General features: G+C 46.0%; 1 protein-coding gene across 2 annotated transcripts in view; it reads right to left on the bottom strand.

Annotated features, from left to right (window-relative positions):
• Nucleotides 1-488: 488 nt before the first annotated feature.
• Nucleotides 489-14,094, bottom strand: part of LOC138966945 (uncharacterized) — a 32,223-nt gene continuing 18,617 nt past the window's right edge. For both annotated transcript variants that reach the window (XM_070339356.1, XM_070339355.1), the window contains 2 exons: nucleotides 8,792-9,039; nucleotides 489-7,410 (listed from right to left, as the gene is read on the bottom strand). In XM_070339356.1, the coding sequence (XP_070195457.1) occupies nucleotides 4,384-7,410; nucleotides 8,792-9,039 (3,275 nt within the window). In that variant the 3' untranslated portion in view covers nucleotides 489-4,383. The remainder of the gene's footprint in view (nucleotides 7,411-8,791; nucleotides 9,040-14,094) is intronic.

The raw sequence follows: 14,094 nt of genomic DNA, 5'->3' as shown, positions 1-14,094 counted from the left end.
TAACCATAAGATTATTGAAAAAAAGCAAAAATGTAGACGACCACCTTAAAGTGTATATGTTTTTTTGTTTGTATCTATCAGAATGCAAGCACTCTTTGGACTCTACTTGTGCCTTGGTGTTTTAGATTAAGGCTCTATAATCACATGCATGTATGTTTTGCGTTCTGTGAGCTCAACTTAGAGGTCAGTGTATGCAAAACAAAGGGAAGTAACCCGCTACTCATCCGATATTTTGTGTGGGAATGATCTAGCTCCCCTTATACTGGAAAATACATTGGATGTGTACGAGTTTGCTTTCGGCGTCATTGTAGTGCAGAATGTTTTCGTAACATTCGGACCACTTTTGTCATGAAAAATCGCTACACACACACACATACACACGCGCGAACGCACTCAGTGAGGTCCCCCCCCCCCCCCCCCCCCACAGGCACGCACGCTCGCACTGACACAGACATAATTATTCGACCACAAACGTTACGGTACACCAAGTCATTCACAAACATATATTCACATGCACACAAACGAACGATCGCAGATATTACAAATATACACACCAGTACGTTCTGACACAGAATGATATACAAACACTGGTTGTCAACAAGAACACACACCACTTCTGACAAATACATGCAATATGCACTCTGCTTACATGGAAACAAGAATACCGCGATTGAAGAACAAGACGCTTTTATATGTTTTATTTATAAAACGTACAAGAAAACACATTCAATCACACACGCACACACCCTTTCAATCACACACACACACACACACACACACACACACACACACACACACACACACACACACACACATTCAATCGACTACACACACACACACACACCCACACACTCGCACACACACACGCACACACACACACACACACGCACACACACACACACACACACACGCACACACACACACACACACACACGAACGCGCTCTCTCAAAGAACTAATCCCTTTTTTTTCTTACAAAATATAATACATGTACATGTAGGAGAGTGAGCAGTGGGTGTACTTGTTGGTCTTGTGCAAATGATATCACTTACAAATGATATTACAATTTTCACCGAAATGGTTTCAAGAAAACTTCAATGGATAAAACATGCAACACACAGAAACAGTCACATAGATAGGCAAACATACGGCACAGAGACAAATACGCGCGACACACGTATGCAGGCACGGTAGTAGAAGTAGTAGTGGTAGTAGTTGTAGAAGTAAAAATATGCTTTACAAATCAAATCAAGTTTCGCGCGAACAGACACAGATTAACGTTAAACATGTCATAACTGATTTACGTTGATAATTGTAAACGATATCACACTGGGTTGTATTTTCTGTCCTCTTGCTCCAAGGTTAAAGAGCCACGAAGTACTCTTTGCAGAAACAAATCATAAGAAAATAACATGATGGAAGGTACCCTCATCTGACCTCGTAATTCATTCTCAAAACTCAATTATGATCAACACACACACACACACACACACACACACACACACACACACACACACACACACACACACACACACACACACACACACACACACACCGAATTCCTTATACAGAAGCTGATCTCTTCCATACAAGAACTGTATAGAAATATCAGTGATTTCTGATTGAATGAAGAAAAAGCGTTAGAACAAACTGGTGCGTGAATCACTGATAGTGCTCAACATTTGTTGTTGTTTTTTCTCTTTTGAAACACTCGTAGAATAGTGTTGCTGCCACCTATACATGGACGCTCAGAGATTGGATGACTGACTTGGTCGAAAGCGACGGCACCAGTCTAATCAAACCACTGCCGGAGCGAAATTCTTACTCCGAGTAAATTTTTCGTACGAGAAAAGAACTCCCCAAGGCACGAACAAATTACTCCCTCCACGAAATGTTTACTCCCCATTTTTTTTAATTCCAGTAAAAATCTCGTAGGCGAAAATGGGATGCGGGCGAAGGGATAATACCAATATGTGATCTCGCGCAAACGAATGTCGCGCTACCCTCCCTCCACCCCTTCCACCACCAAGACTAACAGGGAACGGCCCGTCAACAAGGGAGTATACATTTCGTACACCTGGCATGGGAAGTTAAATTGCTCGTGTTAGGGTGAAGTAATTTATTCGTTTTTTATTCTTCAGGGGAGTAACATTTGTGTACGAAATGTTTACTTGGAACTCACCTGTCGTGGGGAGTAATTTCCTTGTGTAATGGGGGAGTGCTTTTTTCGTAAAGGGAGTAACATTTTCGTACGAAATTTTTACTCCGGAGTAAAAAATCTCGTGGGAGTATTTTTCTCGTGTTACACCGGCATTTGACATAGTTCTGCCACACTCGGTAGTGTCCCTTCCTGAAATTCATCTGAATCGGAACATCATGGCATGAATAGTCTACATCTTCAGAGACCATTTTATATAACGATGTTTCATGAACTATGATTGTGGCATGTTCAAGCTGCTGTCTTCTTTTGCGTATTCACAAGTGTCTGGGCAGATGAACTCCATCAGTGCAGCTCTGTTATCTTTTGTACAACGTATGCTATCACAGTCAAACCTGTCCATCACGACCAAATAAGGGTCTGACTAAAAGTGGCCGTTGCAGACAGTTGGTAGCTATGAAAAGGGGAACTATACACAGAAGAAATGTTCGCTGGGGAACCTTCGGAGTGGTCCTTTTGGGTAGGTGGTCGCTTTCGAGAGGTGGTCGCAAGGGCAGTATAACGGCATCCATTGCTGCTGTCTTCCCAGAGTGGGAACTGTTTTATAAAGTAAGTTCGTAACTGGCACCAGTGTCAACGTGCAATATTAATTCAGGTAGCAGCCAGACAGGTAGCAGCCAGACAGGTAGCAGCCAGACTGTCGATGTTTGGTATCTTTCCAAGTGAAAGGAACCTCTGACCCATATTCAAGCCTGGATAAATCTGTAATGGCTGATAATGATGATCACGTGCACAAGGATAAGGTATCTTCAATAGGAGCACTTGGGATATATATACGTAAAAGGAACGCAAAAAGCAGCGTTATCATGCTGATCGTCAAGTACAGTTTGCCAACACTTTTATTTTCAGCTTTTATGTTACGGTCAACAATACTGTACATTTTTTGTAGTAAAATACTGTGCATTTATTGTCTTGATGCTCAACTCTATCAACTGTCCAACTGAACTCCAAAGACCTACACCTCTCCTTGAAATAAGTCACTGCAAATCTCGGAAATGTTTAGAACACATGTGTCACCTGTTCACAAATAATATATCTGCTATAATTCATAACACAATCTCGCTTTTCATTGACATCAGTATCACAAACAGCAGCTTTCACTTGTTTGTTTCTTTCATGAATGTCCTTCAGTTCACAGACGTAACGGTCTTTGTCTCATCACAAATAAGTCTTCTGTCTCATCACAAGCCTCGTCCACCTTTTTGTTGTTGTTGAATAACTCTCATTCCACGCAATTGTCTACAAACTACCATCAGGTCTGATTTCCCCCAGGTCTTGAGCTTCAGTGACAAACATACAAGCTTTCTTCAACATCCCGAGATCGAGTCTTCTGTACTCATTCCATAACTATCACACCTTCTTCGACAAACATACACAGTTTTTTCCTTCTTCTTCACGTGTATAGTATCTTGTACTCATCCATGATTCACCGGCTTTTGTCGAGAAAAATTACATTTTCCCTTACATACGGGTTCCGGTGAACTCATTTCTGTAACACCGAGAATCTCTGGAACTCACACCATCGATCAACAACCGCTGATAAATGTTCGGATTGTCTTAATCTCCAGTTTCTTGATGTTAGGCAGGGCCTCTTTCAGCTCTTCCTCGTCCATGGAAACCAGGAACCTGCAAAAAGTTTCCACTGTATCTTTCATCAGTCTAACAGTCCTCACAGCCTCTCCCAGACCTGCTACAGACAACGTAGACAACTCTCTCGGTCACGTCGCCACTCTCTGCTTTGCTTCGCTCGAAATGGCGCAGCCGGAGTGTGACCGCCACGGTAAGAAAGTACATGGGTCTACAAGCTTCCTGGACTTGCTTTCAAATTCTGTGTCTGTTGAACTCATTTCGTGGGTCTCTAATCACTGCAGAGCTTTTGGATTTTCTTAAACATTTACACGATATTGGACTATTTCCAAAAGAGTCCCCATCCTTCTTAGACACGCATGAACTTGCTCTAACGTGCAGAGTCTTTTATACTCATTTCATGAGTCTTCGACCTTCATCTGTAAACAATCGGACTTGGTTGAACATAGATTCTCGCGAGCTCTGTCTAAGAGTATTCAACTGTTGTCAGGCATGCCGACTTTCTTGAAGACCAAGAGTCTTCAGAACTCATTGCATGATTCTCCAGCGTTTCTTGACAAACAAGCAGTCTTGATGAACTCATTCCATTAGTCTCCAACCGTTGACGAACATTCGGATTTTTTTTATCTCGAGTTTCTTGATGTTGGGTAGAGCTTCTTTCAGTTCCTCCTCATCCATGGACACGAGCAGTCTGCCGTCCACCTTCTCTCTCCGAAGCGTGTCCACAGTATCTTTCATCAGCCCTGCAGTCTTCAGGGCTTCCCCGAGGTCTGCTACGGATAGTATAGACACTGCACTATCTCCCTCCTCCGCTCTCTGTCCCACAACGCTTGAAAACGCACACCCAGAGTCGGACAACCGCGACCTAAAGTTGGCAAAGGTGGCGCCCAAAGGGAGATCGTCCTCGAAGCTGGCACTGGAAGAAGCATCGTAGTCTTGGGAAGCCGGGCGCACCTGTTCCTGGGAGAGATCTCCTTCAGAACTTCGGTTGCGAGGAAAGAGAGTCGGTTTATTTGGGGCGCATTTGTCGCTTCCTTTGGTGGAAAGATTGGTGCTACTACCGTTTTCACTGGAAGCTTGAAGGTAGCTGAAGCTGCTGATGTTTTTCCTGCCCCCACAAGGTTTGGGTGGCGTTGGCGGAGGTCTCCCAGCATCCGTTTCGATGGAACCAGCATGAGAAGGCTTCACATCAGGAGGACCGTCCACATCCACGGCTGGGGTTTTAGTGAAGGGTCGTCTTTTGGGCGTCAAGGCGCGCGCTGGAGGAGGTGACATATAACCGAAGCTGGCGGCAGAGTTGACCACCTTGTCCAAGAAATGACCGTGGATTTGGTTGTTGTTGTTGCCGTCGGAAGGGTCAGAAACGTTACTGTCCGATCTTGACTTGCACAGCCGCAAGTTTTGTACGTTCTCATACAGGATTTCATCAGAGTCGCCCGCAGACGAAGTCTTTTCCATAGAATTCTCGTAAGATGCTTCCGAGTCTTGTTTCTCTGTTGAATCTGCTCTTCCTGTTGTTGTGGTTTCTTCTGTCACGGGGTTTTGTGGGTCGTATCCCTCGTAATACGTGAAGCTACTGTCTCTTTGCATGCCCATGTAGTCTGCGTCTGCTCCTTTCTTTTTCTTCGCGTTCATAGCAGACACGTTTTTACAGCTAACCTCGTCAGACATATTTTGATATTCGCCATCAGCAGCAGACATCTTTTTGCTTCCCCCATCGGCTGACATATTACTGTGCGTGCCATCAGCAGACATCTGCGTATACCCACCACCAGGAGACATCTGCGTGAAGCCAGCCCTTTCCAAGCTGTCTGTCCTGTCAGGAACACAAGATAGCCCAGAGCCACTTCGAAAACTGTTCCACTCTGACGACCGCAAGCTTGAGGTGTCACTCAATCCCTCATTTGCAAAAACGATGCCTGGGAGCTCGGCTTCTAGCGCTGGGGGCGGGAGGGGCGGAAGGGGTGGTAGAGGCTTAGACTTGGTGAAGCCCACATCCGATACATTAGAGTAGGCGTGGTTGTTTGTAGGTTTAGGCGGAGGAGGCGGAGGAGGCAGTCGCACTTGGATCAACGCTTTCTGACCAGTCGCACCGTTTACGGCTTTGGAGACTGACTCCATGGTTTCATATTCCTGCTGATCGCCAAATGAGCATGTCTTCGGAGGGCTCGGTAACTTTGGCAGAGATGATGGTACTCGGTACTCGCTCTCTGAAGGGAAGGTTGGAGTCAGGTAGCCGGAGTCATGGTTGCGTGGTGATTTAGAAGCTGGAGAACCACACCTTCCAGGCGTCTTGGGTGTGCTGGGTGAGTCACCGGTCTTGAACATCGGAAGAGTCAGGTAGCTGCCAGTGACAGTGAGACTGGAAATTATCTTCGAAACGTTCGGGATGCTCAGATTGTTAGGGCGAAGCGCAGAAGGAGATAAAGGGCTGTTCGGAGAAAGAGCAGCAGCGTTTGAGTCTCTCTCGCCCGCAGAACCCCTAGAAGCGTTTGTTTCGCCATTCCAAAGCTGCGTGTACACACAACCGTCAAGGGGTCGGGACTTGCCGGGCTTAGGTGGAAGCATTGGAGCTTTCCTTGGCGCTTGGTCAGTCTCCTCCATCGTCATGTAGTGGCCATCAGGCAGAGAGTTGGAGGGCAGTGGCGAGGGAACTACAGGGGGCAGAGGTCTGTTCTCCATGTTCAGCGAAGAGGCTGATTTCGCGGGCTTGGGGGGAAGCGTCTCCAGCTGCTGCTCTGGCAAGATGTAAGTCTGGTCTTTTCGCAAAACGGTGGGAGAGTTGGTACTGATGGACGGGGACAAGAGATCTCCTCCTGAGCCAACGTCTGGGTTTGTCAGGGATTTTCTCGACTTTTTGCCCGTCTGGTTGAAGGTCGGCAGAGCCGGGGAGCTGGGGGCTGCCTCCGGAGGACAGTAGAGCTCCTGGTCTTCCACGATGCTTGGCTGAGAGCAGGACATGGACCTGGCACGCGAGACGCTGTGAACGCTGTCGGAACGTTTGGTAACAGGAGAGGACCCTGTCGTACCTCCTCCTGCTGCCGTCCCTGCACCCCCCACTTCCTCCGCCACTACCGCTTCTGTCGAACTCTGGGCAGCTTGATTCCACGGTTCATCCTCGCCTTGGATGTAAAAGGCCACTTTCATGTTCCGCATGTAGGTGGCGGCTTTGTCGTGGCACAAGGCTTTGGCGCTTTTGTAACTCTTGGACGACAGCAGCTCCAACGTTCCCTTGGCAATGAGGAACTTGAGGTCCGAGTCTATGGGGATGTCCAGGAGGATGTTGCGAAGGTTGACCATAGTGCACCCGATCACAGAACTCTCCACCTGCGAGTCCAGGAGAACCATGGTACCCGTGAAAGAACATGGGGTGGTCGGTACCCGGCCGAAGAGAAGCTTGACCACGCAGGGGAAGCGGAAGCGTGTACAGATGTCCGGCATCTGCATGATGGGGAGCTTGGGGGTGCCGTTTCCGTCTGTGGTCAGCATGTAGAAGGTGCCTCTGCTCTCCACGGGCAGGTAGACCTCGCGGTCCTTGTCGTCCGTGCACATGAGGAACTTCTCCTCCTTCTTCACCATCTTCTTCCCGCCGAACTTCTTCTTCACCTGGAGGGTACAACAACATGGAGGTACAGTTAAAACAAATGGGATACGGTGCTGCTAGAAAAGCGGACAATAAATCAGTTTTAAGCTCAGGGTGTTGCTCTTTGCGGTCTGCATATATTTATTCAGAGAAATGAAACCAATCGAGCTTGTAAACAAGCATAATGGAAAAAAACCCACTGAATATTCAAATCCAGTAAAATAAAAAGATAAAAAAAGATGCCAACAACAACACCAACACCAACAACAATAACACCAACAACAACAACAACAACAACAACAACAACAACAACAACAGCAACAACAACAACAACAACAACAACAATCAAAACCATAAAGAAATTGGACCTATGTAACTGTTGGAGTCAGACTGTTGGTCCATCCTGAACTCAGGTCAAAATGAGTTCGGCTCATTCTCTCTCTGACCGGACGCTACAGTCCTACGCGAATCTATCAAAACAAAAATACAGAGTTATCTCCCATATGGTTTTCGCGAGCACTGATCTAAATTTGAGATTAGTGTTCGCGAGACGAAAATGATTGCAGATTGGCCGACTTCGACAGTGATCTCCGTTCTGTTCTTCACAGTTATGATAAAGACATCGTTCTAGGGTCAAAACAAGTCGAAATTTTGGGACTGCTGCCGGAAAGAGACCGTAATATATGGTTTCATCACTGTCAACTGGTTACAGAAAAAATCGTCTGCTCCAGTGAACGCCGAAACCAAACGGTTGATTATCACGTAACACTTTTGCCATATTTAGAGTTGTTTGCACAGTAAATACAGCCGCGAAAAATAGCTCGCTTGAAACTGTCTTACATATCAACTCCTTTGCAATTTAAAAATTACAAAACACCATGAAAAATCATTATTGACGATCGCGAATCTGCTTATATCAATAATACATTACAAAAAGCTCCGAACTCATTTTGACCTGAGTTCAGGATGTCTGTTGGTCATGCATTACTAATGACATACAACAAGGATGAGGCGATTCCACAACTCTGTTTATCATAATCTGTTCATAAGAAAATCAGCCGGATTCTATACCGGCACGGTTGGCCTAGTGGTAAGGCGTCCGCCTCGTGATCGGGAGGTCGTGGGTTCGAACCCCGGCAGGGTCATACCTAAGACTTTAAAATTGGCAATCTAGTGGCTGCTCCGCCTGGCGTCTGGCATTATGGGGTTAGTGCTAGGACTGGTTGGTCCGGTGTCAGAATAGTGTGACTGGGTGAGACATGAAGCCTGTGCTGCGACTTCTGTCTTGTGTGTGGCGCACGTTATATGTCAAAGCAGAACAAACAAACAAAAGCCGGATCCTATAGACATGATTATTCTACGGGTAACAAAAATAAAGTAACTGGGTTTTAATTCTCATCTTACTTTGATTGTGGATTCACCAACGTAGAGTTTCCCCATCCTCAGAACATCCCCAGGGTACACCAGTCTCGGCTGCGCCCTGCTGTTGTCACTGTTGCCAGAGGAGGGTAAAGTAACAGCCGCCACTGGCTCGCTCCCACCAATCAGAAAGCGCTCACATTTGGACAGTGCTAGCTGCGCCACCTGACGAAAGTGAGGAACGACCTTTTCCGGTTTGACACCTTCCGGTGGACCGAGGACTGCGAACCAACCTGGAACACAAATTCAATTTGATATTAACAATAAGCTTCTTCTTCTTCCTCTTCGTTCATGGGCTTAGACTCCAACGTTCACTCATGTTTTTAGCACGAGTGGATGTTTACGTGTATGGCCGTTTTTACCCCGCCATACAGGCAGCACACGCCGATTTCGGGGGAGGCATGCTGGGTATTTTCGTGTTTCTATAACCCACCGAACTCTGACATGGATTACAGGATCTTTTCCGTGCGCACTTTGTCTTGTGCTTGCGTGTACACACGAAGGGGGTTAAGTCCCTAGCAGGTCTGCACATAAGTTGACCTGGGAGATCGGAACAATCTCCACTCTTAACCCACCAGGCGGCAGCGACCGGGATTCGAACTCACGACCTCCTGATTAGGAGGCCGACGTGTTACCATCACTGCGCCCGTCATTGACAATAAGCAATGTCGTAATGAAAGTTGGAGCGGGTCCATGCTGTAAACGTAGCTTTCTGACTTTTCAATTAATGAAGTGTTTATGAGGTCATCATTAACCTACACCGCTTGCACATTTAGATATGAGGAGAAGCCACGATAACATTGTTTACAAATCATAAAGAGACCAAAAAGCAATGTACTCACGTTAAAATGACGAACACGGAACGAATAACAGCGACGTTTCGACCTAAGGGTCTTCTTCGGGCACAAAAACACTAAAATACACACACACAAAAAAGAAGAAGAAAGACGATAGAACAAATGAAGAGGAGAATAACTGACAAAACAACTGCACTGCACAAACCAACAAATGACAAAGACAGAGAATGTCACGATCTAGTGACATAGACCAAGAAAGTGTCACTCAGTGGGGTGCCTTCTCTTGGTCAATTGCGACTGAAAGCGCCTGTGCGTGAGTCGGGGCTACACGGCAGAGTTTTGCTGACAGCGCAGAGCACGGATTTTGTGGCGCACGGATTTTTCGGGAGTAATTCTGCTTTGCGAGGCAGAATTGTGGATAGCTGAACTTGATATGTGACAAGGTCAGTCACGTGTTATTATCAAGGTTGTCTGTCTGAGACACCGTAACTTGGCACTTGACACTCAGCGGCAGAAGAAGAAGGATCGAATACGACGGTTTCTAGAGTATGATGGATTTCACCGAATAGAATATTCGGCACTCTAGGGGAACTTCAGCGAGTTATCACCTTCTCACTGCCACATGTTTTGCTGAGGACGAGTCGTCAAATCTTTCCTTCGTCGTGCGATGGTCTTCGCATAAGTATTCGACAAGGGGTTTCTGGATGTTGTTGTCACTGTTGACGAACAGAGGCCATTCCAGGGAGGAAGCGGGTTTTGCTTCCATGAGAGTGCTACATTCATAGGCTGTTTGAGGTAATAAATCATTATTTAACGCTGTTGACGAGTCTGTGTTTGTGGAATGAAATACTCTCTGTTGTTCTTTCCAGGTTAGCGCATAATTTGCTCTCTGTGACGCTAAAATACTAACCTGTATATGATTTTTGCAGGTAGGGAGAGAAGGACGAAAAATGGCTGTTTTGTTGTTGTGGGAAGTCCGTTTGTGCAGGCCCACGTGCTCGATGAGATATGTAAAGATGACATGTTTAAAGGTGGAGGGTGAGGGGTAGCTGACATGTTTAGTGCACCGATGCTTTCTGTTTGCAGCCTTTTCCTAACTTCTGTTCGGCTGCCTTTTGGGGGACCACGCTAACCAGCAAACCGGCTAACCAGCGAACCGGCTAACCAGCTAACCAGCGAACCGGCTAACCAGCGACTGGGTGCGGCGCCTGATGCCTCCACAGTTCCCTGCTTCGTCACCACGCTAACCAGCACTTCATTCGACGGAGCAGTTGTGGAGGCTAAAAAGACTAATTACAGGCCGTCCACCCAGTGGCCAAAGAAAGCTAAGTGCACCATGTCTTTGCACCCCGTTGACCACCGTTGTTATTTTTGCTATCTGTGATTATACTCGAGTAGTGACGACGTGGGGTGTGTGACACCTGCATGAACTAGCACTTTTGGAGCAGAACAGTCGTATTTTCTTATCTTTACACGGGATCAGCGTGTTACTATAATTTTCTATATTCTAACTGGCATTTTGTCAGTGACCATTGGTTTTTACGTTTTGTGGAACGTAAAAGAACATATTTTGAGTGAAGTCTCGAGGGAGGTGGCGAGTTTTTACATAAACAGGCGTCTGAAACTTATACTTTTGTTGTCTCTATTTAATTGTATGACTGCGAGAGTGGATCGTGGTGTGGTTAGTTAGTTAGTTAGTAGTAACTAACCGTTTCATAATCACCTTAAGTGATATATTGAAACGTGACAGAGAAGCAAGGGAAGCTACTCGAGGGGAAGCCAACAATAACGCAGGCAAGAAAAAAGAGTTGAAAAGCGGCAGTTTTGAGGTCTGTAGACCAAACAAAATGTGTGTGTGTGTGGGGGGGGGGGAAATGAATGGGAACGAAAGAGAAAACTCACGTACCCGTGCGGACACACACACACACGCACACACACACGCGCGCGCACACACACACGCGCGCGCACACACACACACCAGGGCCGGACCAAATGAGTTGTAAGGGGGGGGGGTTCCTCCTTTTTTGGGGGGGCAAATCAGCGAAGTGGCGAAGCCACAAGCGCGCGCCTGCAAAGCAGGCGCGCGAACTAGGGGGGTCCGGGGGCATGGTCCCCCGGAACATTTTTGAAAAACGGTTAAAATCTGTGCAATCTGGTGCATTCTGGGCCTTGTTTTGAGGGTTAAGAGCAGCATTGTTTTGGTGCTAAAACTAGTAAAAAAAAAAAACCACTCAAAGCAAGGTACATGCTTTTTCCAGGGGTGGGGTTCCGGAACCCCTGGAACCCCCCCCCCCCCCCCCTGGGTCCGGCCCTGCACACACACACACATACACACAAGGTGGAACAGCGGGGGGAAAGTTTAGGTGAATGAATTAACGGCGGATGTTAATTCCATCGGGGCAGGTAGTGCCGAGGGATGATATGATGTGGGACTCCCTGAGTTTGCGCTCGAAGGAGTCGCCACGTACTTGCCACAGAGCCATGACTCTGACATGATCAAGTGAGTGATTAACGGCGGTGAAATGAAGGGATACTGGCCTATTACGGGAATGACGGATGTCGGCCAGATGCTCGGAGAAACGCACCTCGAGGGTGCGCGCGGTTTCTCCGATATAAATCTGGCGACAAGAGAGGCAGACGATCGCATAGACAACGTTGTGACTTTGACAGTCAAACGTTCTCTTGACCGTGAAGGAGCCACGAGGGCAAATCATAATTATTTTCCCAGCTGAGTTTTATGGAAAGAGTGGGAGTGTGTGTGTAGTGTGTGTGTGTGCCAGTGTGTGTGTGTGGGGGGGTCTGTGTGTGCGTGAGTGTGTTTGTGTGTGTTTGTGTGTGTGTGTGTGTGTGTGTGTGTGACTGTGTAGGGGGGGGGGGGGGTCAGGTGTTCTTTTGTTCGTCTTATTTCTTAGTATTTCCCCAACATTTTGTCAGGAAGGATTAGTAAATTAAAAAGGCACTCGGCTTTTGCCCCCCCCCTCCCCCCCCCCCCAAAAAAAAAAAAAATTGTTTCTAGTTTCTACCCGTTTATATCTTCCGCTATTCTGAGAAACAGTTTTCCAATTCAAAGAAATTGCTGTCGTCTACCGTGGGTCAGGCATGCTACAATCCAACACTTCATGCAACGATTCATGTTAAAAGTACATTTCTCCCCATGATGAGCGACCACGTTACCTGACCTCAAATCTGCCCAAGATTTACCATGTGATAATTATGAGCATCCGTGTACTTGTACAAAAAAACACAAATCTGCAGCCTGGCAGCTTAATATGCACAGTGGGAGTTGTTTTGAAGAATAGATTTTGCATGGGAGTCACTCACATGAGAGTCACTCACATGGGAGTCACTCACATGGGAGTCACTTACAAAATTAATACATGTAGAAGAACAAAAATCCCAATCTGCAAAGGCAGCTAGGCTGTAGATTTTTGGCATAATTATAATAGTGGAAGGATGCTCATGTCAAATGATAAATCCTGGGCAGTGCTGTATGTAATCTAGAATAATCGATGACGCTAGAAGTCTAGTATTGTTAAAGAGATATTGTCCGCGGCATGGGCAAAAAGTCCCGTACGTGTGCCAAAGTCGGATTATCATGCTTTCGTGTTAAAAGGTTGTTGTTGTTGTTGTTGTTGTTGTTGTTGTTGTTGTTGTTGTTGTTGTTGTTGTTGTTGTTGTTGTTGTTGTTGTTGTTGTTGGTGTTGTTGGTGGTGTGTCAAAGTCAAATTGACATGCTTAAGTGTGAAAAGGTGGTTGTTGTTGTTGTTGTTGTTGTTGTTGTTGTGGTTGTTGGTGGTGTGTCTAAGTCAGATTGACATGTTTTAGTGTGAAAAGGTTGTTGTTGTTGTTGTTGTTGTTGTTGTTGTGTCACAGTCAGATTGACATGCTTTAGTTTAAATAGGTTGTTGTTGTTGTTGTTGTTGTTGTTGTTGTTGTTGTTGTTGTTGTTGTTGTTGTGTCAAAGTCAGATTAACATGATTTAGTGTGAAAAGGTTGTTGTATTTGTTGTTGTTGCTTTTGCTGTTGTTGATGTGTTGTTGTTGTTGTTGTTGTTTGCCTTCTAACTATGCTACCAAAAGCGAAGACTTTTTTGCACCAAACTTCGTGAAAAACGTGCAACCTTCATGCACTCCAAATCAATGTTGTTGACACGGTTCTTTTCAGTCAAATACACTTTCAAAGAAAATGCTGGCGTCTATTGTGAGCTGTGCATGCGGTAATCTAATCCGTCACCTTTGTAATCTATTTGACACTGACGACTGTCAAACTGCACCCTGTGGCGATTCACCCGCGTTAGGGGAAGTCCCAGCAAATCCTGGAGGTGGAATGTTATCAGCCATATATCCAACGTGATATAGGCCCCTATATAATACAGGGGCGGATCACATTCTTTTCAGTGGGGTGGTTTCCAAGCTTCTTTTAGAATTTTTTTTATGAAAATCAAGGAAAATAGAGCAATCTGGTGCAATCTGAGCATCAGTTTGTCTTTAT

This window comes from Littorina saxatilis, linkage group LG5 (genome assembly GCF_037325665.1).
Source record: "Littorina saxatilis isolate snail1 linkage group LG5, US_GU_Lsax_2.0, whole genome shotgun sequence".
Classification (NCBI taxonomy): domain Eukaryota; kingdom Metazoa; phylum Mollusca; class Gastropoda; order Littorinimorpha; family Littorinidae; genus Littorina; species Littorina saxatilis.
The sequence above is the reverse complement of the archived record's forward strand: the minus strand, read 5'-3'. Positions and strand labels throughout refer to the sequence as shown.